Consider the following 26786-nt stretch of genomic DNA (forward strand, 5'->3'; position numbering starts at 1 on the left):
GGTCAGGGGCTGTTGTGTTTCCTGGTTTTCAGGAGGGGAGTGTCCGTTTGCGGAGGGATGACAGGAGATTGTCACAAGGGGGTCAGGGAGCTTTTTATGGTGAGAGTCGGGGGTCTGCACCTGCGCATGGCACAGGTTTAGGGGGATTGGGTAGGGCTGTAGGGGATGATTTTGTGGGGTTGGTTCACCCTGGTGTGCGGTTTACAGGGGCTGGGGGTTTCTCAAATACGTTGTTGGAGCGTGAGGGGTTTTCCAGGCAGGTGAGTGGAGGGTCTGTACATGGGGATGCTGCAGGTCCTTATCTTATGTTCGGTTCTCCTGGATGGGAGCATTTTGGTACAGCAGGTTTGGCGCAGCGTGGTTTTCACAAGGATATTGGGGGCCATGCGAGGGGTGTGGGGATACCTTTGCAGACCTCTTCTTCAGTGGCAGCGGGCGCTAACTTGGATGACAGTGATGAGGAGGAGATGATAGGCGACTCTCCGGTTAGGGGAGTGCCATTGAAGGGTTGCATTAGGGGACGTTCTTTGGAGAGGTGTCAGGGGTCGCTTGTTGATGCTAATTTGCGGAGGTCAAGGTCTGTTTCGAGTGTTGCTTTTAGGGACCCTAGCACACCAGTCCAAACTTTTTCTTTTCAGGATAGGAATAGGTGCGGAGGTCCAGACTTGGCAGGGCGCGGTCCAGTCCCATCACGCCAAGGGGAAGTGAGGAGAGTGCCTAGCGCGGCCCTCTCTGTTCCACCGAGGGATCCCGCCGCGGCCAGCACACGAGGGTCTGGCGTGACCCCGCTGGCCCCAACGAGTAGCAGGTATAGGTGGCAGGCCTTGCCGGCGGCTAAGGAGCTACAGAGTCAACGCACAGGGAGGTACGGGCGTGTACAGCCTGCTCCCCCTCCTGGAGTTTCAAAATCATTTAAATGTACAGTGGTTGATACCGGGTTGGGTAAGACCCGTGATGATTTGTTGCACACTAGTGTCGATTCAGTAGTGTTGGACTACGACGAAGAGAGTCCTGAAGAAGGTGAAGTGCGGGATCCGGAAAGGGGGGTGCCCTCTCATGTTTCTTCTAGTGTGTTACAGGCTCCAGTGGTCCAAAGTCAAGTGCAAGGGAGAAGAGAGCACGGCCCATCGAGTAGGGCGCCTCGCAGACCGGATGCATTGACCTCGGAGACACGGGCGGAGCCATCGAGAGTGGTCTCTCTTTTGCCAGGTGAGCAATCAGCCACACAGGCCAAACCTAAGATGGTGTCTGTGGGTACCGGTAGTGAAACTGAAGTGATTAGTAGTGATGGCCGTCTGGTCAAAGGTCGATATGTAAAAGACACAGCAGTTGGTACTGATGATGTGGTAGACATTCAGAACACAGTGGTAGGTCATGTTATGGCTGGTGCTTCCAGCAAGGTTAAAGAGCCTGTGGCCAGTAAAGAACTAAAAATAAAAAAACTGCCTTACATGGGGGTTACGAAACCATTAGGTGCTCATCTCATGTTAAGTACCAAGGAACGAATTTGGAATGGTGAGTATGTGGAACTACTGAAGCTACTCCACAGAGAAGTCAGGTCCAAAGAGGGGTCTAAGGAGGAGGAGTTTGAGCTGGCTAAACGCCCCAGAGTGCCTTTAACTATTGAAAACTGGACAGCCGCATTTTTAATTTATGCCAGTGTATATTGCGAAAAGTTCCCTGAGCGCAGCGTGTCCCTTTTTAAATACATGGACGTCATTCGCAAGGCCCAGATCACCGGGGGTGGTTTTGCTTGGTCTCAATATGATGAGGAATTTCGGGCCAGGATGGCTTGGGACCCGGAAGCTAAGTGGGGGGAGATAGATAATGACTTGTGGCAACACACAATGGGGTCAGCGTCAGGGGGGAAAACCATTTTCACGGCAAGTGGTTTGCCGTTAGTTTATCGGCCCTTTCAGGGGAAGCCCACCCGGGGAGGGGTGGGGGCCACTGCAACCTTGTACTCAGGGTCTGGTTTCTGTTGGGAATTTAATAGGGGCTCCTGTACCAGGGAGTATTGTAAATTTAAACATGAATGCTCAGGCTGTGGTAAGAAACACCCGTTGTCCAAGTGTTAGAACAATCAGTCATCGGAGGGTACACAGGGAAAGCAAACAGTTTCAGGACCATCAAATACGACTTCACAGTTTTCAGGAGGAAGGGGATACAGAGGTGCTAAGGGTGCTGGGTCCAAGGGCTCGTACGCCAGTTAATTTAGAAAGGCTGCGCATTGCCCTCCATGGTTTCGAAGATCAGTCGGCAAAAGTTACACTGTTGGAAGGTTTTCAGTTTGGGTTCCGACTCGGTTACTTAGGTGCTAGGGACCGGAGGTGGTCTGCCAATTTAAAATCAGCTTCTGAACATGCCACAGTGGTACAAGACAAGCTTAATAAGGAGGTACATGAAGGGAGGATGGCTGGCCCTTTTCACGATTGGCCGATCCATAACTTGATTGTTTCACCGGTTGGAGTTGTCCCGAAGAAAGAACCGGGACAGTTTCGCCTGATTCAACATTTGTCATGGCCTGAAGGGTCGTCTGTTAATGATTTCATTGACCCAGAGGCAGTGTCTGTCTCTTACTCTTCGGTTGACGTGGCCATGTCACTTGTAGTGACAGCGGGCGCAGCCGCTGAGATGGCTAAGTGTGACATCAAGTCTGCTTTTCGGCTATTGCCTGTCCACCCGGACGATTGGAGCCTTTTAGGTATTCAGTTCAATGGTAAATGGTACGTGGACAAGGCGCTGCCGATGGGCTGCTCTATATCATGTGCTTTGTTTGAGTGTTTTAGTACTTTTCTGCAATGGTATTTTTCCCATCAGTCTGGTCATACCCTGGTAACACACTATCTCGATGATTTTTTCTTTGTCGGATCCCCGGGCTCCGCGGAGTGCCAGAAGGCTCTGGACACATTCCAAGGGCTCATGGAGGATTTGGGAGTTCCTTTGGCTCCCGAGAAAACAATGGGCCCTGCCACTGTCCTATCATTTTTGGGTATTGAAATAGACTCTGTGGGTATGTCTGCTCGACTGCCGGAGGACAAAAGGGTCAACATGATTGATTTACTGGATGTGATGTTGTCAAAGAGAAAAGTGTTGGTGAAAGAGATTCAAGTGCTTTTGGGTCATTTGAACTTTGCCTGCAGAGTGGTGAGAGCGGGCAGGACCTTTTGTAGGAGACTGGGCAGGGCTTTGGCAGGTCATCATTTGCCCCACCATCGTGTTCGTCTGTCTGCTGGTGTCAAGGAGGATTTGAGAATGTGGAAGTTTTTCCTGAACTCCTTCAATGGTGTCCCCTTGGTCAGAGAGGTTGACTTTCAGTGGGATGTACAAATGTTTTCGGATGCTGCTGGCAGTGATGGTTTTGGGCTCTTCTGGAATGGCAAATGGTGTGCAGAACGTTGGCCCGATGAATGGTTGAATGGAGGTCGCAGCATCACTTTCCTAGAACTGTTCCCCTTATTGGTCGCCTTGACACTGTGGGGGGAGGAATTGGCGCACAAGAAAGTGCTGTTTCGTGTGGATAACATGGCGGTGGTGGAGATAGTGAATCGCCAATCGGCCAGGGACGGACAAGTGTTGAAACTTATGAGAGTTTTTGTTCTTGGTTGTTTGAAACACGATATTCATTTTCGTGCGTTGCACATTCCTGGCGTGGACAATGACATTGCGGATGCTCTGTCTCGTTCACAGTGGGGGAGATTCCGTGGACTGGCGACGGATGCGGACAGATCCCCGACTCCAATGCCGAGTCATCTGTGGCAAGTCGGCGAGGTCGGGTCGTTCAATTGGTGGTAGGTTCTCTGTCTGTGTCCACGCGTTCTGCGTATTCCCTTGCGTGGAAAGAATTTCTGGAATCTGGTGCTGTCAGAAGGGAGGATCTGTCGAGTCGGTCGGATGATGTGGTCAACTTTATACTGGACCTCATGGATAAGGGTTTGACCAAAGTAACCATTGCTGGGAAACTGGCGGGGATTGCTTTCATGGGGAAGTTGTGGTGGGGCTATCCTCCATCTGCGGGGGAAATTGGTAGAAGGATGCTTGAGGGCTGGGCCAGGGAGCAAGGGCACATTGGTAGATCCAGAGCCCCTATATCTTGGCAAGTTCTTGCCAGGTTAATTACGGTTTTGCCTTTAGTTTGTTCAGATGATTTTGAGGCATGTCTTTTCTCAATGTTGATGGCTTTCATGTTTTTTGGTGCTTTCAGGGTATCTGAGTTGTTGGGTTCAAAGTATAAGTGTGGATTGTTTTGGAAGGACGTTTTTTGTTATGATGAGGGAGTTCATGTATGGTTGGCCAGTTCTAAAACGGATCAGACGGGTAAGGGGAAAGGTGTATGGTTACAAGCATGTGCTCCGAAGCTTACTTGCCCTCTACTGCTGGCGCGGCGCTGGCGTTCCTTGTGTGGGGGTGGCGATGAAGTACTGGTTTTCCAACATATCAATGGCACCCCTGTAACATCTTATCAATTACGTATGGTTTTGCGCAAAGCGCTACAGCACATAGGTCTCGATGGCAATATTTATGGTACTCACTCTTTCAGAATAGGTGCTGCCACTGAAGCTTTTCACAGAAATTGGTCTGAAAGGGATATTAAGCGATTGGGGCGCTGGTCTTCTAACTGTTTCCAGCGTTACGTGAGGAGCTCGGCGGAGGAGGCGCATGCGTCATCCTCCTTCACAGGTTTCTAACTCTTTTTTCTTTTTCAGGATCCGTTGCTGGGCCTCGCTCCTCGGTGCTAACGGTCTGGATAGTGGGGCATTCATTTGTCAAGTGGGCCAGAGTCCAGGCGGCGAGGAGTTACTTTGGAGATCTACTTGGTTTCAATGATCGAATGTTTAACGTTCTTTGGAAGGGTAAAGGTGGGATGCTCTGGAGAGAGTTGATCCCTTGTTTGAACAACAACATGGTGGGCGGTGTTTGCCCGGATATTTTAGTCATTCATTTGGGAGAAAATGACCTATGTGCAACGAAAGGGGTAGTCTTGCTGCGAGCTATGAAACGAGATTTAGGCCTCATTAAGGAACGATGGGCTGGGTGTCATGTTTTTTGGACAGAGTTAATTCCTCGCAGGATATGGAGGGGAGCGGTGAATCCCAGGGCTGTCGATCGGGCTAGGAAGAAAGTGAATTTGGAGGTGTCTCGTTGCTGTAGGGGCCTTGGTTTCAGTAGGATTTCACACAGGGACATTAAGTTTGAGTCTGTTGAGTTCTTTAGGGATGATGGAGTTCATTTGTCCCGTGTGGGAATGGAACTTTACTTGTTGGAGATTCGTGAGGTTTTAGCCCGGGCATTGGCCATGCAGCGCTGAGTTTCTGGTTTCTCTTTCGCTTCGCGGTTGGGGGGCAGAAAGGGAGGCGTTTCTTCCCCGCCTACCTTTCTGGGTGGCGGTGTTTTTGGGTATCATTACGGTTTTTAGGCAGATTGCTGGTTGAGTATTAGTTCGAGTATTTCTTTGACAAGTGCTGGGGTATGTTGGTCATGGTTTGACCGTTCAGTTTTGTGAGGGGGGGTATCTGCAGGAGTGCAGGGTCAGGCAGGGTTTATGGTTATGGAGGACCTGACCGTTGTTATTGCAATTGTGGTTGGACGAATAAAGTTTTAACGATGACGTATGTTTGTTTAATGACGAAATGTTTTATTGATGATGTAATTTTATTGATGACGTAATGTTATAATGCTGTTATATTGTTATTGATGTATTGTTGGGAGCGGGAGGGCTCAAATGTTTTAGGGGTGGGGGAGGGTTCGGGGGGCTGAGTTTGTAGGTATTTATTTATTTAGTGAGGTTTAGTTTTGTAAGGCGTTGCCAAGGTTTGTGTTTGTAATGTGCACCTGTGTCTTAATAAAGCGGCCTTTTACACACACAAACAACTTTTGGTCTACTTTTCTCCCACCCCTCGCCCTCTCTCCCAAGGGGGGCTTGGGGGAGGGAGCCGACCGCCGGGAGGTCTCCTCCCCCGGGCGGTTTGGGAGAGCTGCGAGGGGTGTCCCTTTAAGAGGGACAGAAGTTTCTAGAATTGGGCTGGTCCAGTAGGACCAGAATAGCCCAATTATAAACCCCCCGCCCACTGCCTACCAGCCACCATTTTAGGTTTGGTGACCTGGTGGCTAGGTGGGCTCATAGCTTTTTTGTCCCACCCTCCCTCCCTCAATTTTTCGCTTTAATGCTCCTTTTTTCCCCTCGCAGCCCAGTTTTTTCCCATTTTTGGTGGTTTTTGCCCCTATTTTCTTTTTAAGTAAAAGGCTGTTTTGTGGGCTACCGGTGTGCAGGGGTTGTTTCTCTTGTATTTGTATCCGTCGCTAGACACAGGTGCTGTGCGGTGTTTTTGGGTATCATTACGGTTTTTAGGCAGATTGCTGGTTGAGTATTAGTTCGAGTATTTCTTTGACAAGTGCTGGGGTATGTTGGTCATGGTTTGACCGTTCAGTTTTGTGAGGGGGGGTATCTGCAGGAGTGCAGGGTCAGGCAGGGTTTATGGTTATGGAGGACCTGACCGTTGTTATTGCAATTGTGGTTGGACGAATAAAGTTTTAACGATGACGTATGTTTGTTTAAAGACGAAATGTTTTATTGATGATGTAATTTTATTGATGACGTAATGTTATAATGCTGTTATATTGTTATTGATGTATTGTTGGGAGCGGGAGGGCTCAAATGTTTTAGGGGTGGGGGAGGGTTCGGGGGGCTGAGTTTGTAGGTATTTATTTATTTAGTGAGGTTTAGTTTTGTAAGGCGTTGCCAAGGTTTGTGTTTGTAATGTGCACCTGTGTCTTAATAAAGCGGCCTTTTACACACACAAACAACTTTTGGTCTACTTTTCTCCCACCCCTCGCCCTCTCTCCCAATGGCTGGCATTTAAATCTGGCAGCCTGCTACAGATTACACTGTGGAGGCCCCTGTCACAAGACCAGTTGAGCAGTTGAACCATCAGAGTTCTAATGATTCCCTAAGCATTTAAAGAACAATTTTAACACAAGGACAGACTCATCACCAGATTCACTGTTACTGTGTCTAATTTTCACTTTCAATGCTAGTCGGAGCAAATCCGGAAGCTAGTCTGTTCTCGTAATGAAGAGTTTAAAAGTGGCTATGGGGCATATTATCAAGGTTGGGCGTTAAAATTGTCGCCGCTTTAGCGGCAGAAAACGACCGCTAAAGCGGTGATAAGCCCATTATCGCCGCTTTAGCGGCAGTTTTCCGCCGCTAAAGCGGCCATAATTTTATCACCTTGCTTGATAATATGCCCATATGTCCCATTAGTCACACTTCTCTCTAACCCCCTCTTTCTCTCTCTCTCTTTCTCTCAAGCACATATCCTGCTGCTCCCTCGGTATCCGGGCTCTCTTGACATACATTATCCCCGACCCTTTACAGCAACTCCTTTCCATTTCTTTAAATACCTTTTTACATTAGTGTCATTTATTTTTCACCTCCCCTACCCAATAACCTACTTCCCATTTTCTGGTTCTCCAGCGCCACAAGGTCATACGAAGGGCAACAGTGCTATGGAAATATGATCACTCAACTGCAAACTAAAAAACTAAAGTTAAAAACATTGCCATTTACACCATTAGGTCTAACTTTCACAAATGCGAGACCGACTGCATTGCAAATGCTTGTTCATTATACTAATTATTAATAATGATGTGTAGACCTTCTTGGCAGTCTCCCTCCTCACCAGCAGAACGTCACCAGTCCTACTCTCGGAATCTTCGTATTACAAATTGCAAATTCTACATTGATTTGAGCAGTTTGTAATTGATGTTGATTTGTATTGTATTTTGAGGATACTCTTCTTGTCTTAGTTAAATTAGCAAACAGTGCTTTTGAATGTGAACTGCGTTTTTACATGTTTATTTGAATTGTATGTCAGTGAGATCACGTAGACAGTTAATTAATAGTAAGCGATTTATTTTTGTAATGCCAGTGAGCCCTAGAGATTTGCTTGTATAAATGAATGCTTAATTATTCATTTATTGCAGTCCCTAGAGCTGTTTTTAGCTGTAGTGACAACGTGCACTATGAAAGAATAATGTAACAGCTCTGAGAGTTTAGAGATTGGACAATAGCAGTAAGCAATTAAAAGATAACGGACAAGCTCAAAGTTATTGCAAAACTGCATTGGCCGATTTGCAAAAATGACAGACTATTCTAAATGAGACCAAAAACAAGCATTGCCAAAAACAATAGATCAGGCCTTAACAAGCTGATGCATTCGTTTACTTCTTTTTTTTACTTTAAGCACACATCACTAAAACGAAAAGAAGGAAAACCTGTTGCTGCCTAAACATGATGGCTACATACTTGTACTAAACAAAGTGACATTTAAAAACAGTTACCATTTTTAGGTCGAGCATTCGAGACCTGTTGTAATTTCTCCAGCTGGCTTAAAGCCATCTCCCTGCATTTGATTTGCCTGTTTCAGTGTCCTTTAGAAATCCTTGCTTTCTAGTAGTCAGTCCTGCCTCTTTGTCCCTCCTTTTTCTCTTCCATTCATCCCAGCAGCAGGGACTTAGGGCCAGATGTAGGTAGGCTTTTACCGGTCGGTAACGGCCGAATTCGGCCGTTACCGACCGGTAAAAGGAATTTGAGATGTAGGGGACAAATTATTACAGAATCGGTAAATTTACCGATCGGTAAATTTACCGATTCTGTAAATTACAGAATCGGCATTTTTACCGATTCGGTAATTTTGAGATGTAGGTGGGACTCTTCTGAGTCCCACAGGCCTTTAGGAGTCGGTATTTTACCACCCAATCCAATTGGGTGGTGAAATACCGAATCCAGGTGTGCATGCACATCTGTGCATGCACACCTGTGCCATGTGACACACAGACATGCCCTTAGGGCATGTCTGTGTGCCACATGGCACACATGCCTGTAATTGGGGTGCCAGAAGGTGTCAAAGTGACACCCCCTGCACCCTTGCAAAATTCGGTATTTACCGATTTGGTAAATACCGAATCGGTAATGCCCATTGATTCCTATGGGCTTCAATGCCCATAGGAATCAATGGGCATTACCGATTCGGTATTTACCGAATCGGTAAATACCGATTCCTTCCGATTCAGTAATTGTCAAAACACAATTACCTACATCTGCTCTCCTCTTTTTTACCACTTCTTAAATACTGATTCGGTATGAATCGGTATTTATGAAGTGGTAAAAAAGATTTACCTACATCGGGCCCTAAGTACTTTATCGTTACGCTGTTGCTCTGTATCTGTTCCTTAGGGGACTATTTATTTTTCTTGGCTTCCTGCTCAGTTACTGTTCACCTGTGTTTAGCTTCAGAGTCATAGCAGCTTACACTGTAATATATAATTCCTCCCTCTCACCGCCTCTTAATGTCACAGTTGTAGTAGTGCTGTGCTGTGCTGTGCCCGCTCAGCTGCTCATATTTTTGTTTAGGCTTTTTTACAATTTTTCATGTCGATCGGCAGTTGCGCTTCTTTTGGTTAGATGTTAGTTTGATTTTGGGCTTCCTTTTAAGGGGGTTTGGGCTTGTTTTACATTTTGTTTGCTAGGCTGTATGGCATGGTTTCCGGGAACCATGATTCATTGCAGCCACTCTCCCTTGTTAGGCCTGGTGTCAGATTCCCATGCCATGGTCCTTTCTTACATCCTACACGGGCCTGCATGTTTATACCCTCTGCTTCCACACTGCTTTGTTGTTCTCATCAATATTTTCCATTCTTCGCCATTTATGGCAGGAGGCTACTCATTTACGAGGTTAATGTTTTTCGGAATACACAGTTTGTAGTTGGAGGCAACGAAGCCTTGCGTTTCCTAAAATAAACAGCACTGATTTGTAAACTTGGTTTCTAGTACAGTCATTTCATTACAAATGTTTCTCTTTCAAGATGGCCGCCAATGTTGTTCTCAGTCAACATGACCTACCCAGTTTGTTTCTCTTGTGCTTCTTCCATGTCTATGAATCGCCTGCAAACACAACAAACGTTCATGTATTTGCACAGCAGCAATTGCCCCTGCAAGTGCTGAGTTAGTCCTGGGGGTGGCTGAGTTATGACATATCTTATAGTAGCAGTACCAGTATTTGCTTTAAAGTCACAATGTGCCAGTGCCTATGTCCACAGATCTCTCCATACATGCGCAGGCTGCAAATAGGAGATGAGAGGGAATGGCAAGCCCAGGCGGGGATAGCATCTCTGTACCCAGCCACCTCTCATCGAGGACTTCGCCATTGTGAAGCCCATCACCCACGGGGCTTTTGGCAAGGCGTACTTTGCCCGCAGAAGCTCCATTGGTAAAAAGCATCCAATTAAGGTATGACCTAAAACATTGCACGCCCTGTTGCTTCCGTCAAACTTCCAGCACTTAGGGTCCCAGGTTATTTCCTGCCCGACCTTCAGCAAGGCATAGTATATCACAGGGAAACCTCTCTGTTTCTCCCAAAATACGTTTTACGTGAATCTTTCCGCATAAATAACAGATCAGTCAAAAAGGACATGATCTTTTGACAATCACTGGAGGAAACCGCTTGTTCTATTTACACATTTATTGGGCCTTGATTCAAAATGAAAATTATACACATTTCTCAGTATAATTAAGCATAAAGCTAGCTCAAAATGAATGCATGTTAAGCGCCCTGCGTATTGCCAGCTTGGTCCTGTTAGCTTTTTCAGTTTTTAGGTCTCGGCTAGAAACGCGCGAAGCCGACAACGAGAGGGAAGTGGAGACAAGAGCGGCCATGCGCAGCACTTTTCCGTAGGATAACATTGCGCGCGTGAACTTCTGCTGTTTTCAGCAATGCTGAAAGAATCGGATCGCGTCGCGCGCCTTGGAATGCAGGGCTGAGTCTGCAGCAGTGTTATTTATGGCTTCTGACGTGCAATGTGCAGATAACGTTCCTGCCCCATCGCATCCACGTCTTTTGCTCCCCCTCAGTGTGCAAGCTTTATGTGAGGGTGCAGAATTAACGAATTTCCACTGGTTCTGTGTGTTTGCTGGTATTAAAATGTGCCACATGTTAGCTTTATGCGAGGGTGCCGATTCCGCTGGGTCCGTGTGTTTGCAGGTATGAAAAGGTGACACGCGTTAGCTTTATGTGAGGGTGCCCAATTATCGAATTTCCGCTGGTTCTGTGTTTGCAGGTATGAAACAGTGGTACACTTTTTCAGAAGCGAGCACCAGTCCAGATATGCGGTGGCATCTCCGCTTCCTCATCCAGTGCGAGCCTCCCGTCGCCGCAAGTTATCAGCACTGTGGAAATTTCCACTGCTGTGATACAGACACCAGGGGAAGGCTCGAGCTAAGTTGGCATGATAAAACATATGTAGGTGGTGGAAGGGGAGAAACACAAAGCCCTCTGCGGATGCTGTTTCTAACTTTCACTCGTACAAAAAGGAGGGCGGAGTACGAAGCTGAACAGTATATGTACACACCCCACCCAAGGCTTGTTAGAAAGGCAGAGTGTTAAATGATTGTTTCTCGAAATACCGCACTCCCGCTTACTTGCTTGTATTTCTGATAGTGTCCGCCACCGCCACTTTTCCACTGCAGTGAGGTTGGCATCATGAAGTCGCTGACGCTGTTCTTGCTCGGCAGATGCTTCCTTTACACAGTGCCGGTGCCCCTGTCACAATGCATGTTTCCCCCCAGTCAGCGCATTTCCATGGGGCAAAACCCTCTCCCCAGCAAGCGTCCCCCTCAATCTGCCAACGTAGGTAATTTTTTTGGCCACATTACTTTCAGCTATGCCGTCTGTTCCACTCTCTAATTACTAGTGCCAAAAAAAGACATACAATTCGCAATTGGCTCGTAAAATCAGACGGAGGCACTGAAATGCCTATACATGCATGCTCTTTATTCCGGGCAGCCCGCATCTGCTGGGGGTTTGTTTTCTTTGTTTTGTTAATGCCGGCGATCATGCTCTGAAAACCTGTGCCTTTGCAGAGATCTCCTGTTGGCCCAATTGTGGGCCTGCCTTGGAAGTCGTTGCTTGTGAAAGGTATACATGCTTTGAACGCCCCACATTACTACCTTCTCGTTAATACCTGGGTATTAACTCTGTAGTTTTGCTTAGAGCTGCAACAATAGCATGATGACAACCCTCATTGGCAAAGCCAATAGGTCTCGCCTCTGGGACCCCAGATGCTGTGCAGCATGCTTAAAGAATAAAAAGAAAAGCCCTTGAGTCTGCACCTCACACATCCTCACTCGCCCTTACAGCCTCACACCCCTCACCCTCACAACCCTCTCACCCTCACACCCTCACCCTCACACATCACATCACTCAGGAACACCACCGCATCACTCAGAGACACCACCACATCACTCAGAGACACCACTCAGGGGTACCACCACGTCACTCAGGGACACCACCACATCATTTAGGAACACCATCACATCACTGAGGAACACCACCACATCACTCGGACACCACCACATCACTCGGGGACACAACCACATCACTCGGGGACACCACCACATCACTCGGGGATACCACCACATCACTCGGGGACCCCACCACATCAGCTAACCATTCACAAACAATGTTCACACATCTAACCTGGGCATCGATTGAAATTCGAATCACATATTATCAAGGCCATTATCGCCGCTTTATCGGCAGTTTCCGGCCGGTAAAGCGGCGATAAACTACTGCAGCTTCCTTGATAATATGACCCAAAATTCTTTGCACAGCCTCTACGGATGAGCTTGTCAAGGCGTATTTATTTATCATGCTTCACACAGAAATAGAGCATCTAAGTTATAAAATACGGACACAGCTCCTCACACCAACAGCAGTGAGGCGAATCCTTTCAGAATAAAAAAGGATATTTGTTTATAGTGAAGTCGGGACCGGGAAGGGAATGCTATTAGGTGACTACAGAAGACAGAGATTAGAACAGGAAATGCATGTAGAGGGTCAACAGATGATATTAGAGACGTAACTGAGATGTCCTCATAGTCACTTTGAGTATGTGGGGAGAAATGAAGAGAAGGTCGTCTTCATGTTAGACTTGGCATCCTTGGCATGGCTTCCCCAGACTTTTCGCCTCTACCTCCTGCATTTTTTTACTTTGTCATGGATATCATTTTTGCTGGCTTAGATTCTTTGGGCACTTTGCCACTGCTAATCAGTGTCAAAGTGCAAGCGCTTCCTTTGTAAATTTTTATTAGGATTGGTTATCCATGATTGGCATATTTGATTTACTGGTAAGTCCATAGTACAGTGCACTGTATGTGCCCAGGGCTTGTGAATCAAATGCTACTAGAGGGTCTGCAGCACTTCTTGTGCCACCCACCTGAGTAGCTGTGTAAACGTATCTCAGACCTGCCACTAGTGTGTGTGTGCACGGTTGTAAACTGTCATGTTGACATGTCAAGGTCACCCACTTGCCAGGCCCCACGCTTCCCTTTTCTTACATGTAAGGCACCCCTCAGGTAAGCCCAAGATACCCCTATGAGCAGGTTGCAGTGTATGTAAGAGGTAGAGCACGTGTTGGTGTATTTTACATGTCTTGATAGTGAAATTATGCCAATTCAGTTGTTTCACTATTGAACTGCTATCTGTCCCATAGCCTAACATGGAAGTTGCTTTGTAACATCTTACAAGTATAACGTTCCTTTGGGACAGGAAAGAGAAATAAAGTTTATGGAACAAATCTTTTTATTGAGTTAGTTGGTAGGTGTCTCGACATTTTCACACAGCCAATCACCTACAACCACAGGGGCCAACGGCTTAAAGACAATGTATTGAGTGTATACATAACTCCACCGCATTAATGCTGACATCCCATAGGCTGGCAGTTCTCAAAGTCAAACCTAACAAATAGGAACATCATGAACTGTCAAAAGACAATGCCTGTCAAGAAACAAGAACCCACCCTGAAGGGAGGACAACAAATAAATAAAACCCACTCTCCCAACCACCCCCAAAAGAGAAGGGAAAACAGAGGGGGCACCGTACCAAAGTTTGCAGGAGTTGGGATAGTGACCCGTACCACACACCATGCCCAGCCCTAGCCCTCTCGCTCGCTCAGATGGGGCACTACCTATTCCGAAGTTGGAGGTATTAGACGTAGCACTTGCAGGAGTTTGGGGCAAGTGACCTCACGGAGGTCCTTCAAAAGCAATGTTATGAAAGGAATCCAAAGCCCTGCGTATTTCTCGCTCTTCTGATCTTGAATCAGCGAGAGTCGTTCCATGGCAAGGGTCATCCAGAGCCTATGGAGTCAAGCCTGTTGATCCGGTACCGTGGCAGTATCCCAATGAACTAACATCGCCTGCCGCGCTGCAAGTAATGCCAACGCCATCTGCCTGCCTCGTAGTGAATGCAATGGGAAAGTGAGTAGGTTCGATAGCTCCAGCAGGGTGTAAGCCCCTGAAGCGAGAGATCTCAGTGTCAAATGCCGTGTCGATGTCATTAACTACGTGCTCCCAAACTCGCTCTAGCCTCAGGCAGTGCCAAAGAAGAGGTGCAAGGGAGCCTGTTTTGCCGCAACCTCGCTAACATTCTTCAGTGGCATTCTTGTCCCAATTGTGTATCCTAGCTGGTGTAAGATACCAATAGGATGCAACCTTGAATGCAGATTCAGTACCAGCAGTGTTGTATGCGGTGTGGTGAGCTCTGTAGTGGATGTTGTCCAATTCCTTGTCTGTGAGGGTCCGTCCCAGTTCTGCCAAACATCTCATAGTGAGCTCGAGAGCGCTTCCCTATCCTGTGCGGAGTAAGGAGGACATAAAGTTCCGTCATGAGATGTTTGTCATTTTTTTTACATGCTATCCCTTTCTCAAAAGGGGTAAGCTTACGAGAGACATATTGTAGATAGGCCATAGAGGTAGCCCAGTGCCAGAGCTGTAGATATTAGAACTCATCAGTGCGAGGAAGGTCAAGGTCTTGGTGAACCCGATGAAACGGGATGATGCCCTTGAGGTCAAATAAATGGGCCAAGCGCTTACAGCCAGCTTCCCTCCATCTCTGGGCAACCGAGGTCTTATCTCCCGGAGGAAAATCCGGGTTATCTTCCATTGGCATCATTGGTAAGGGAAAGGTAGTAAGGCCTTTCTAGAGCATCACCGCGTCCCACACTTTCATTTTCACTGCTTTGACTGGGGAGGAGTAAACGCCCCATGATCGTGATCGGCGGGGAAGCCAGATTTCACGCCAGACATTTGCACCGGCTACTGCCTGTTCCATAAAGGTCCAGTGCTTCTCTGAAAGTGGGTGGTTCCACTCCAGCACATATCGAAGGTGCACGGCTTGTAGATATCTGTGGACTAGCAGGAGGTTCACCCCTCTGTCACCCTTGGGGCGTGACAGTTGGGCCACCAAAAGGCGTTCCTTCTTATTGCCCCAAATGAATTTGTTCATAGCAATCTGAAAGGCTCGCAGGGCCTTAGGTGGCGGTATTAAAGGGAGGGTCTGGAACAGGTAGAATATTTGTGGCAGGATCGTCATTTTTACCGCAGCGATGCGCCCAAACCAAGATAAATTGCATTTAGTCCACCCGTCAGCGCCTTCCGTGTCAGGGCCACCAAGGTCGAGTACAGCTCCAACGTTCGTGGGAGTGAAGGGGTCAGGAGGATGCCCAAATAGGGCACAGGGTCGCTAGACCAGTGCAGAGGGAGAGTCTTCCTGAGGGCCTCCACCTGTATTTGCGGTAAGTACAAGTTAAGGACCTGGAACTTGCTAAGTTTGACCTTGAAGCCAGAGAGCTGTCCAAAGGGCTCGAGTTCTCCGACCAGTGTGGGGAGGGAGGTTAAAGGCTGTGCGAGGGAAAGGATGACATCAACTGTATAGAGGCTTATCTTGTGGATGCCACCTCCGAACTTGAGACTCTGGATTAACCCTGGGCGTAGTGTGCGTAGTGGGGCTCCGCGGAGCTACGCGAAGTGGGCACACAACTACGCCCACCCGCTCACTCCGCGTAGCCCCACTCCGCGCCGCCCGCCTCCCTCCCGCCCTCCCTAAATACATAAATAAAAGTATAAAAAGCTTTTAAAAACACTTACCTTGTCTGCCGCGTCCCCGGGGCTCCCTCTCGCCGTCCCGCGATTCGCGCCGCCGCCGATTCGGATCCTAATGCGCATGCGCGGGCGGCCGCGCATGCGCATTCCTCATGAGAAATGCGCATGTGCGGCCGCCCGCGCATGCGCATTAGGATCCGAAATGGCGGCGCGAATCGCGGGACGGCGAGAGGGAGCCCCGGGGACGCGGCAGACAAGGTAAGTGTTTTTAAAAGCTTTTTATACTGTTTATTTATGTATTTAGGGAGGGCGGAGGGAGGCGGGTGGCGGCCGGCGGAGCGCGCGTAGTGCCGCCTGGCTACGCCCGCTACGCAAAATGCGTAGGAGACGGCACTCCGTGCACTCCGTGCACGGAGCGTAGCTGGCCGCCCAGGGTTACTCTGGATGCCCGGGTGATGGCGAATTTATTTCTCCTACCTGGGAGCGATGAACACTGTCCATAATGTGGAGAAGGGGCTTGGTATTGTCGGCCCCCTGAAAAGAAATAAAGTTTAGTCTCACTGAACTCAGAATTTAATAACACATCTTTTTAGGGAGATCATTTTAAATTGTGTGTTTGAAAATGCCACTTTTAGAAAGTAGACTTTTTCTTGTTTAACCACTTTGTGTTCCCCTGCTGTTTCTGTATTGACTGTCGGGTTTTGGAGTGACTAGATCTGGGGATGTGCATTCACTGTAGCCAGTCCCAAAAGGGAGGGGGGTTGAGGTGTGCCCTGGCTTGCCTGGGTAACTCATTGCTAGGCTGAATAGAGCTGGTCTACATTTAGAGTGATGGGAGGAGTTTCGCTTGCACCTGAATAGGCTGTGTCTCCTTTTCACAATGCTGTCTCCACCTCCTGTGGTCATGCTGAACCAAAGATGCCAGGACTGGTTAGGACTTGGCTCGGAGACCCTTGCCACAAAGATGACAATGACTAAATGGGGTATATGTATTGACCTATAACCCCAGGACATTGAATTACTTCAGGAAACAAGAGGCGCCTGCTAAGAAGTGAAAGGACTGTGTAAGGAGTGTTGCCTTTTCTGTGCGAGGGGTGGGTTGGCCTGCAGTTGCTACTTCTGTCTGTGGTGGACGAAAAGGACTGACTCTTTTTGCCCTGCTGTAGTATCCTGCTTGGGAATAAATCCCCTAGGACCTGTGTGTGTTAGCCTCCTCTTTTAGAAGACTCAGGGACACCAAAGTCTCCTTTCTGTTGCTACACTTTATTTTGGAATTTCTGCTGCTTTGTTTTATTTGGATTCCCTGAGGCCATTCTGAACTCCCCTGCGCTGTGGAGGAGTTCGTGCATTTATCTTGGAATGACCGGGAGCTTTATTTGCTCAAAAAGCAACCCGGGCTTGCCTTGCTGGAAAGCTTCTCTGCCCTTCCATAATCAAAGCCCTGATGCTGCCCACCTAGCTGCCTTGTGAGGCAGAAGATCTGCAAAGTACAAAAAGGGGCACAGATGCCCGGCAGGAGCCTATGCGGCAGGAGTCCCCTTCTCCAGGGGCCAGTGTGTGTTGGCCTCCTGTTTTTTTAAGACTAGGGATATCAAAGTCTTCTTTCTGTTGCTACACTTTATTTTGGAATTTATGATGCTTCACTTTATTTTGGAATCCCTGGTGCCGTTCTGAACTCCCCCACGCTATGGAGGAGTTCATGCATTCATCAGGGAATGACCAGGAGCTTTATTTGCTCAAAAAGCTGACCCGGGCTTGCCTTGCTGAGAAAATTATTTGCGCTTCCGTGATCAAAGCCCCGACGTCACCCACCTAGCTGCCTTGCGAGGCAGAAGATCTGCAAAGTACGAAAAGAGCCTATGCGGTAGGAGTCCCCTTTGTTGCCCTAGGCAACCAGGAAGCGATTGCTCTGAATGCTGCCCGGAAGAAGGCAGAGAACAGAGGGCAACAGCCAACATCCCCTGGGTGCCGGCGTAGCCACTGGAAGCAGGAGCCTCCCCACCGCACCAGGTCGACGGGCCCCAAGACACAAAGACCCTTGCTCACATCATCTCACAGAGCTGAGGAGAGCTCCAGACTCTGTAGTCGAGTTCCACCCCTTCCTGCAGAGAGACCTCCACCGGGGGCGTTTAGCGGTCCTTCAGTCCACCGCATTGCTAAATAAGGTAGGGGCCGGTGGCCCCATCACGCTAATCAGTGCAAGTACATCAGGACATTGTGCTCGCGAACGGCTAGCACCGAGGTGCTGGTCCCAGGTGGAAGAACCCTTGTCAGTAATATCTCCTCGCATTGCACCAGGGTACTTCGTGCCTGTTCCTTGCTCTGCGGAAACCAGTAAAACGTTTCCTTGTAGGGGAGCAGCCTGGTGGTGTGTAGGGGAAGTGCCTTTATAAAATGAAATTATGAATGTTTTCACTGTTTTGGCCATGACACTTGCCTTTTTGGCAAGCCTATTGTGATTTAAGTCAGTGAGCTCTAATGTATTTTACATATACTGCAAAGTGCTTTATGATCTATGTGGTGTCATGACAATTGTCTAGTTGGTGAAGTGAGTATGTAATTATGGTCTATGTGTTCTATATACACTATAACACATTTTTTAATAACCCTGTGTGAAGTTTCTTTTGTGATGTGCCTAGTGTCTTACTGATGTGTGTGTGTGTGTTGCGCAAACACTTGACACATTGCCTCTGGAATAAGTCTGACTGCTCTGCCAAGCTACCAAGGGTGTGAGCAGGGTTATCTTGGGTGTGTACCCTGACTAGAGTGGTGGTTTCTGCCTGGCTTAAATGCATAGCCTAGCCAACCAGAAACTCTATTCATAAACTTTAGAACGTCAGTCGTTTATAAATCTTTTCTCCTCTGTCACGCCAATATTAAAATGGAGCCCTTAAATTATAGTACTAAAAATGGTATGCATTTTAAAGATAACAATGTAAAAACGTTATACTCGGAAAATGATATTGTAGCCATTTTAGACCAAGGTAAACAACACTCAGGTGCAAGAGAAGGTTAAATAACAGAACAGATCATGCTTGTGCTAGATTCAGTGATTCCAATGACCTTAATACAGTATGTTAAACATGTTCAAAAAACCAAAAAGGAATTCTATTCGTGTTATTGTTTCCTTCACAAAAGAATTTCAGATATCGCCACATTTGGCTTTCCCAAAGGAAGACTTTTTATCAGTTAGAAGCATGAAATTAATACTGATATCCTTTCCAAACTCGGTTAATGTCGACAAGATATCTGCATTGGAGAGGTCGATAAGGCTAATGTCAGAGAGCATTTCTCAGCTAATGATAAAGCATAATAACAATGCCAATCAGAAGGGAGACAAGATAGTGGTTGTGTAATGTCCCCTTCAAAGCATTTCCCAGCGTTGCAAGCACGCATTCGAAATGTCAGGTATTAAAACGTGGTGAGTTGGCATTTTAGGGAACCAGTGGAAAAGTATGTCGATCTATGTAAAAATCAAACGTTCTCTCTCATTCTTGTCAGCACTCATGCTGCATTGCAAAGTTAAATCTGTCATTTTAACGGCTTATTCCAAAACAGAAAGCTTTCTCTTTCAGGAATAGTTTACAGTCAGCCTTTGGACATGGGCGAAGATGGAACAGAATTAGAGATAACAAACAGAAAGACAGAGAGAGGTAAGAGAGTAGTGCTCCTCTCAGTGGCCGTTCCCACAAAAAAAGGTGATGAGGTGGGAGAGAAAGCAAGGGGGTCATGCGGGTGGGCTAGAAATAATAGATAAAAAAAAAATCATATAATAGATTTAAAAAAATCATAGCTTTAGCTTCCGGATGCCTCTAGTTGCATCATGTTCATCGCCTCTCCTCTTCCTGGGTACCCAGCAACCCCTGGGACAGACTCCCATACAAAGTCTGTGCTGCAGACCAGTGCAGGGATTGGTATGAGGGTTGAAAATACACCCTCCTCAGACCAGGGAGTCCGTAGGGGTTCTCTAGCCCGGCTGCTCAATGCAGTCTGGATGGAGAAAACCTAAGTGCTCATGTGTGTTTTGGTCGGCCTGAGACGGCTGGCTAAACACACATGAGCACTTAGGAAGTGGAACGCGTGTAGCACTCCTCCTTCCCCTCCCATGTCTAGGCACCGCCCCCCCCCCTCCTGCGCTGGCCAAGAGCCAGCAAGTGCAAAATAAAACTATGCAAGAACACCATTTTATTTTACATTTGCTGGCTCTGTTCCAGACAGTGGGCAACGATCCTCCCCCGTTGAGGAGGAGCTGCCGCTGGTGCTTCTGTCAATCTAGCTATACTCAGCAGTAAAAGAACCATCGAAATAAAAATAGGGTCATATCTCTTTCTCAAAGTGATAAATGGCTTTGTGCTGTTGGGACATGCTATGCTGAATCAGTTAAAGAGGACAGTTTTGTAGTAAATCCTAGGACCTCGGCATGTTTGGTTTTAACTATAGAAACACTTGGGGTAAGAACTAATCTCACCAGAACAAATCAAACAAGGCCTCCAAGATTCATTAACCCCTTCGACGCTGATGACGAGCTGGGCTCGTCATGAGGTAGCCTCCTGCTACGCTGATGACGAGCCCAGCTCGTCACGTAACATGCGGTTTCGCATATCTCAGCGTACGAGCGGAATTCCGCCCGCACGCATGCGGTTAAGTGGAAATTATTCAGATGGTTTAACAGATTGCAAAGAAGCATCAGGTCTCATGAAAACACTCCTGGCAGCACTCAAAAAGAAAAGGACCTATTATTTTTTATAACGGCCTAATATTCTTAATTAATGAGACACTCCAAATCCTAAATTAATTTCCAAACTTCAACAGTATGGGCCTGATTTATGTAAAAACTGAAAACCCCTTTTTTTGGGAGAATATTCCACCAGTGGATTCCAGATGTAGAAAGTCTCCCAGCAATTTTCAGTAATCAGTCGACTTCAAATCAGGGACAGTGTATATAGAATAAGCTGGTCTGCAGCACCTATGAGTATCAACATTTGATGAAGGTATTTATTTATTGAATTCATATTTTCATATTAACATGAATCTACTGCATATGAAACGATAATGCTTTGATGTACAGAACGATGTTCTCGTGGTCTATGCTAAACTAGGCCTCAACTAGGACTCAACTCCATTTTGTATTGTATGGCTACTGCTTCATAATATTCATAGTGTGTTTATATTTCTCATTGGCACCACATGCAGACAAATGTTCTCGAAGAACTTATGAGGAAGCCTTTAGATATGTTTCAAGGCTTTTCCAGCAGGCACACTGTAGTCAATTCATCTATGAGTCTTTTCATTGTGGACCCAACCAGATATGATTTGATGCCTTCAATTACATTAGGTCAGAAGGCATAAATTAATTATGCATTTATGAGGATAGTGCTAGGATGGTGAGATTTTATGAAATTTTATAATGCCGTATTTTGTGCCATTTCCAATGCTTTTTATGGGGGAATTCAAAGACACAATTTTGGGGGTGAGACAGATTATTTTGGCTCTCTGCTAGAGATGCTTTTGGTTTATTTGTTGATTTGCTCCACATTTTGTGTTTAGTCTACTTTCTATATTTAGCACATTGCTGCATCTATTTTAAATACTATGAGCCTTCATGGCAATTTATTGTTGAATTTAATAACTAATTGATTGAACCGACCTATATATTTGCCTTCTGTATTGCACTTTATTATTTTACCAGCCCTTCATGGGTTTCCTAAGTAACCAATCTCATATTCCCTTTTTGAGTCAGATTTTTGTATTACTGTATTTTGAAATGCTATTTTGAATCTTGTCTTTAGAAACACATTGCCTCATCTATTCTTGAAAACAACACCATCCCTGCCTCTACACTGCGCACTTCATCTCAATCATGTAAATTATGTAAGAGATAGCACCCACAAACTATTAGTCTGGGTCTGATAGTAATGCAGAGGTACAGCTGTGTGATTTATGGAGCTCAAATTCAGTCCAAAGCATTTATGGATTAACCCGTAACATAGTTTATAGTCATACCATATTAATGGAGGGTGTTATCAATTTCCAACAAACCAAAACGAGGAACAAGGGGAGTACAATGGAGGTTTAATCTATAGTTTTATTTTCAGACAAAGTTATGACTTTTTTATCTGTAAAATTCAATGACCGTCTGATGTTGAATTTACAATCAAAGTAGTGACAGAATTGATACTAAAGCAATCATATTAAGTCATATTTATTTGCTAACAGCACTCTATTCACAAGTGAAATGCTATATTGGTTTTGATGGATGCTAGGTTTCTAAGTCTCAAAAGTCTTCAAGGTAAAGATGAATGCAATTAGAGGAGTTTGATCTAATAACTTGAACCTGTCTGTTGACCCTTCTGAAAGAGTTCTCACTGGGTCATGGTCCAGTTCTGTGTTCATCTTATTTAACGTTTTTGATAACATGGTCTGGTTGTGCACAATTATAGGACATTCTCTGAAATCCTGGCAAATCAAACCCAGTTCATGATTGACACATTAATTATTATTGAATACACCTTCATATCTTATACATTGTGGGATGAGATAAATACATTTTCAATTATTCATAGGTCAGAGAAAGTTTTCATGCAAGAATAGTTATTAGAGGAACATGTTCAAATGCGCTTTTCCAAACTAAGCACTAGGTAGATACCACCTTGCCACATTAATGCTATCATAGACCCTGTAAAATCACCCTTGATTTGCTGACTGATGCCAATTAGAATCGCTTAATAAAACTGAATCAATAGAGAATGATAATTTCTGGACTATAAGCTTGGTAGTCAAGACACTGAGAAGGGAACCAGACAAAGAAAGCAAGCTTGTTCTAAATCAAGACTAGTTCAATAGGATTCCAATCATTCAAAAGTAGTGTGAAATATTCCCACATTCTGCCAAATATATGCAAGAGGCAACAGACAGAGCATATAACAGTTTACAATATAAAGGAGTAATCTAACACGTATTATTGAGAGCACTGAACTGTCAATCTCTCTATGATTGTACCACTAGTCATGGTCAAAAGAGACATAACAACTACTAATAACTCCTACACATCAAATCACAACACATGTCTTGGAAAATTCACAGTGTATTGAGACCGATGATCATTCTCCAGCTCCAAAATCACTGGGTTTGAATCAGTAGTTAGTTTTGGTTTAGGTTTGTTATGTTGCATATAGGTACCAGAATGTAGGCTCAGGTAGTCACCTAACCTTTCACATATATTCTCCCAACCAACGGTTCTTAGTACTGACCTTTCACCTAGTTACTGTAATGTCCAAGCATGACATGGGGTTTCTCTGAAAAGCTTAAGCCTCATTCATTATGCATTAGGATTATTGGAATCACAGCAGGACAGCATGCCTACCATCTCCTGCATAAGAACTATGTATACGGGTCATTCCTTCCGTCATCCTATTCCTACATGACACAGCAAGGTATATCCCAAGGGGTTACCACTTTGGATATATATACACCATATCTTGCTGAGGTACTTGAAGTTAGTGCATGAAATATTTGGGAAGACGAGAACTGCAGTAAATTGACAGTGTGGAATGATCATTTGAACGATCGTCTTGCGAAAGTCAATTGGAAGTTAAGGTTCTATTTTTTTAAGAGCTTTTAGGATAAAGAATCAACCAAGGAAAAGTTTATAAATATGAATCTGAAAAGTGAGGTCAAAGATAACTCCTGTGAGAACAGGGTTGTTGGTTGACGGGGATGTGTAACAGCCACAATACTTCTAGGGGTGAACCACAGAAAGTCACTCCTGAATTAACCTGTACATAATCCTCTGGTAGCTTGGCAAAAACATAGTCAAGCTTAACTAAGAGGCAATGTGTAAATTATTTATGAAACACTTAAACAGTGATAAAGTGAAAACACAACAGAAGAAAAATCCCACATCAATTTAGTAACTCAAAGTAAAATAGAATACATTATTTGACTACAAAACAACAAAACTTCAATCAGTTAAATACGAGTTATGCAATTTCAATGTTTTATTGTAAGTATAGTGCTGAAAAGCGCAACCAGCCAACTGTGGTTATCTGGTTTCGTCAAACCCAGACAAGGTCACAAGTTAAGGATGGAGAGTTGCGTTGTTTTAGCGCAGTAAAATCAGACCTATTTTTGTGTGTAGGTTTACATGCACATATGAGGAAGGAAAGTAGGCAGCGATCCTACGTGCTGCTGCTGGCTCCTACGATACACGCCTGCCTGCCTGAGGGGACCCACATCGCAGCCCACCCCTTACCACTCTACATCACTACCCTCATGATCTTCACCCATGGTGGTAAGGTGTCATTGATTAACAATTCTCAAAAAAGAGAGAGTTTCCCAGGGACCAGAAAGGACTGGGTTAACAAATCGTTATCAAAGAAAAAAGTTCCTTTCTGTGTAATTATTTCAGAAGGTGACCGTGAGGCCTATCCATATCAATTGACAATTTTTAATTTACAATTGAGGCAGACGAAAAACAAATTATTTGCTCCACACTAGGATAATTATACTGTTACTCAATATTTATTTTCATTAAAAACTCTTGTATTAGCTATGCATAAATGAACAAGACATTAGTGACAACATTGGCAAATATAATATCTGACAACACTAAACAATAAATACTGTATAATGAACTGTATAAAAGTTAGGTGCTGTTGAGATTTTTTTCTTGTATGGAATAATTAGACTGAACAAAAATTGTTTATTCCGTGAATACAGATTGATGAAGTGTTGAATTACAGGATATTTGTTGTATTGCTTCTGTATTATGTTTTCAGTGAGGGTAACATAGGAAATGAGCTGGGAACGGCCTTTCACTCATCTACTGATTCTTGTTTACCTGCCCCTTTATCCCGACTTTTTTTCCTGCAGAGGGCCAGACTGCCGAAAATATAAAGGCCGGTAACCACACACGATCCCACGCGCCATAAAAACCACAGATATGGCGTTGAAAATATATACTAACTATGGTACCACCCCTCCAGCGAGGTAAAGTATTTTGTCATGTGATTATAAACACATGAATTAAATGTAGATTAAAATAATAAGCAAAGAAAATACAATAACCCTCTACTTTCACCGGTTCCAACAACCTTAGCGTGAGACAATCAGCAGACGCATATCCGCTTGCAACATCAGATGCCAGTAAATGTTAGTATCGCCATGATAATTAGGCATATGATACGATCCCGATCTGGACGAGTGTATTTTTGTAGTTTGTTTAAAACCAACAACAAACTACCATAATGGCGCCCAGTATATCCATTACGGATCATCTCCGCTTTACGCACGCAAGATCCGGCGCACACGGATACACATTGAACTACTAAAATGGCGTTTAGAACGCGCACGATCGGGTTAAATGCATAATTGCGAGATAATGAGGGAGCAATTAAACATTTAACAGGTGTATAAAAAGCACTCGGCGTTTGCCGAGAACTAGTCAGTTCCGGTGAAGCAGCGGGCAGCCAGAAGGAGGAATCGCCAAACGAGAACGGGTGAGATTACCAAACTTTAGTTAAAACCGACGGAGCAGGGGGATAGATAGGCTAGCTAATACATCTTAAACTGGCAGAGTGTGATCCTTCTGCCGGTTGACAGGGACTTTGACGTTAAGCGGTCAAGTTCCACATACTAACATTAAAAGGGCAATAAGGACACTGGATGGCCCTATGCCTCTGTCTTTTATATAGTCAGGAGGGAAAGTTTTACACCAAATCCAACTGAAAACGATATGGGGACATTAACTTTAATTTAAACAATCTATGCCCCACGATATAATTCATAAGTGACTGAATGCTTAGTAACACCTTCTCCTTGAAAACAGTCACTGTCATATTCCTTTCTTCCTGTCTTCAACAGCTCTGAAAGAAATGAGAAGAGCGTTGTCACTCAAGCCACGAGATTAGTGACCAACACCAAAAAAGATACCAAGATCTCCACTAGTTGAGAGAAAGTGGTCAACCTGATTTAATAACAGGCCTCACACGACTGGTATGTATTAATAGGTCCCGGGAGGAAAACACCTCACAAACATGGAAAACCACCCAGAATATATGGTACCAATTATGTGTATTCCACAGGCACCGCCACAAAGCTAAAACTTTCAGCGCACATTTAAAGACGCTACAGAGAGAAGACACCATTGATTATGTGCCATACTTGAACCATAGAAGTAAGTGCAGTCTACTATATGTGGACCACAGCAGACTAGTATAAACATAAAGTCCTTAAAACTGATTAAATGCTGTTGTGATTCCAGATACTCCCTGGCCGTGAATTAATGAGCACTAGCCAACATACCAGTAAAGACTAAATCGTCCAGATAATTTAACAGAAGGACGTCTATTCTTTCATTAAAAGTAAGGATAGTATATGTATAAATTTCTAAACAAATGCCCACTACTAGGTAAACTTACATTAGGAACTCTACATTAATTATATGCATTCTGTTTTTCTAGAAAGAAGAAGTATATTTGTTTTTAAATCTGTTCGTCCTGATGAAGGTGCAACAAGTGTAACCAACGCACCAAAACGCGTCGACAATTGGACTTTTTAAATGTACATGATATGTTTTTACTCTTCTATTTAATTTGTGAATTTTGAAATATGATTGCATATTACTGATGGGTGACTCTGTGATAGAAACCGTAACACGGAATTGTTAGTTAGTGGATATAATAATGTACCAGAGCACCATAGTGCATAACCGAATGCGTCATTGATTAACAGACAGCACCTACAGACAGCATAGGCAGGTGTGAGCAAGCAATCTCGGAGAGACAGGACTTTCAGGCGAGAACATGAGCTTTCACAAACCCGGTCTGTCTTCCTGCTACAGGAGGGCTCA

The 26786-nt window shown here is 45.3% G+C and overlaps 1 protein-coding gene across 1 annotated transcript in view; it reads left to right on the forward strand.

The window, feature by feature from the left end:
* Positions 1 to 271: 271 nt before the first annotated feature.
* Positions 272 to 26786, forward strand: part of LOC144820172 (uncharacterized) — a 55012-nt gene continuing 28497 nt past the window's right edge. The window contains exons 1-2 of the mRNA XM_078677791.1: positions 272 to 1209; positions 4707 to 5165. Of these exons, the coding sequence (XP_078533917.1) occupies positions 306 to 1209; positions 4707 to 5165 (1363 nt within the window). The 5' untranslated portion in view covers positions 272 to 305. The remainder of the gene's footprint in view (positions 1210 to 4706; positions 5166 to 26786) is intronic.

Source organism: Lissotriton helveticus, chromosome 2_1 (genome assembly GCF_964261635.1).
Source record: "Lissotriton helveticus chromosome 2_1, aLisHel1.1, whole genome shotgun sequence".
In the NCBI taxonomy this organism is placed as follows: domain Eukaryota; kingdom Metazoa; phylum Chordata; class Amphibia; order Caudata; family Salamandridae; genus Lissotriton; species Lissotriton helveticus.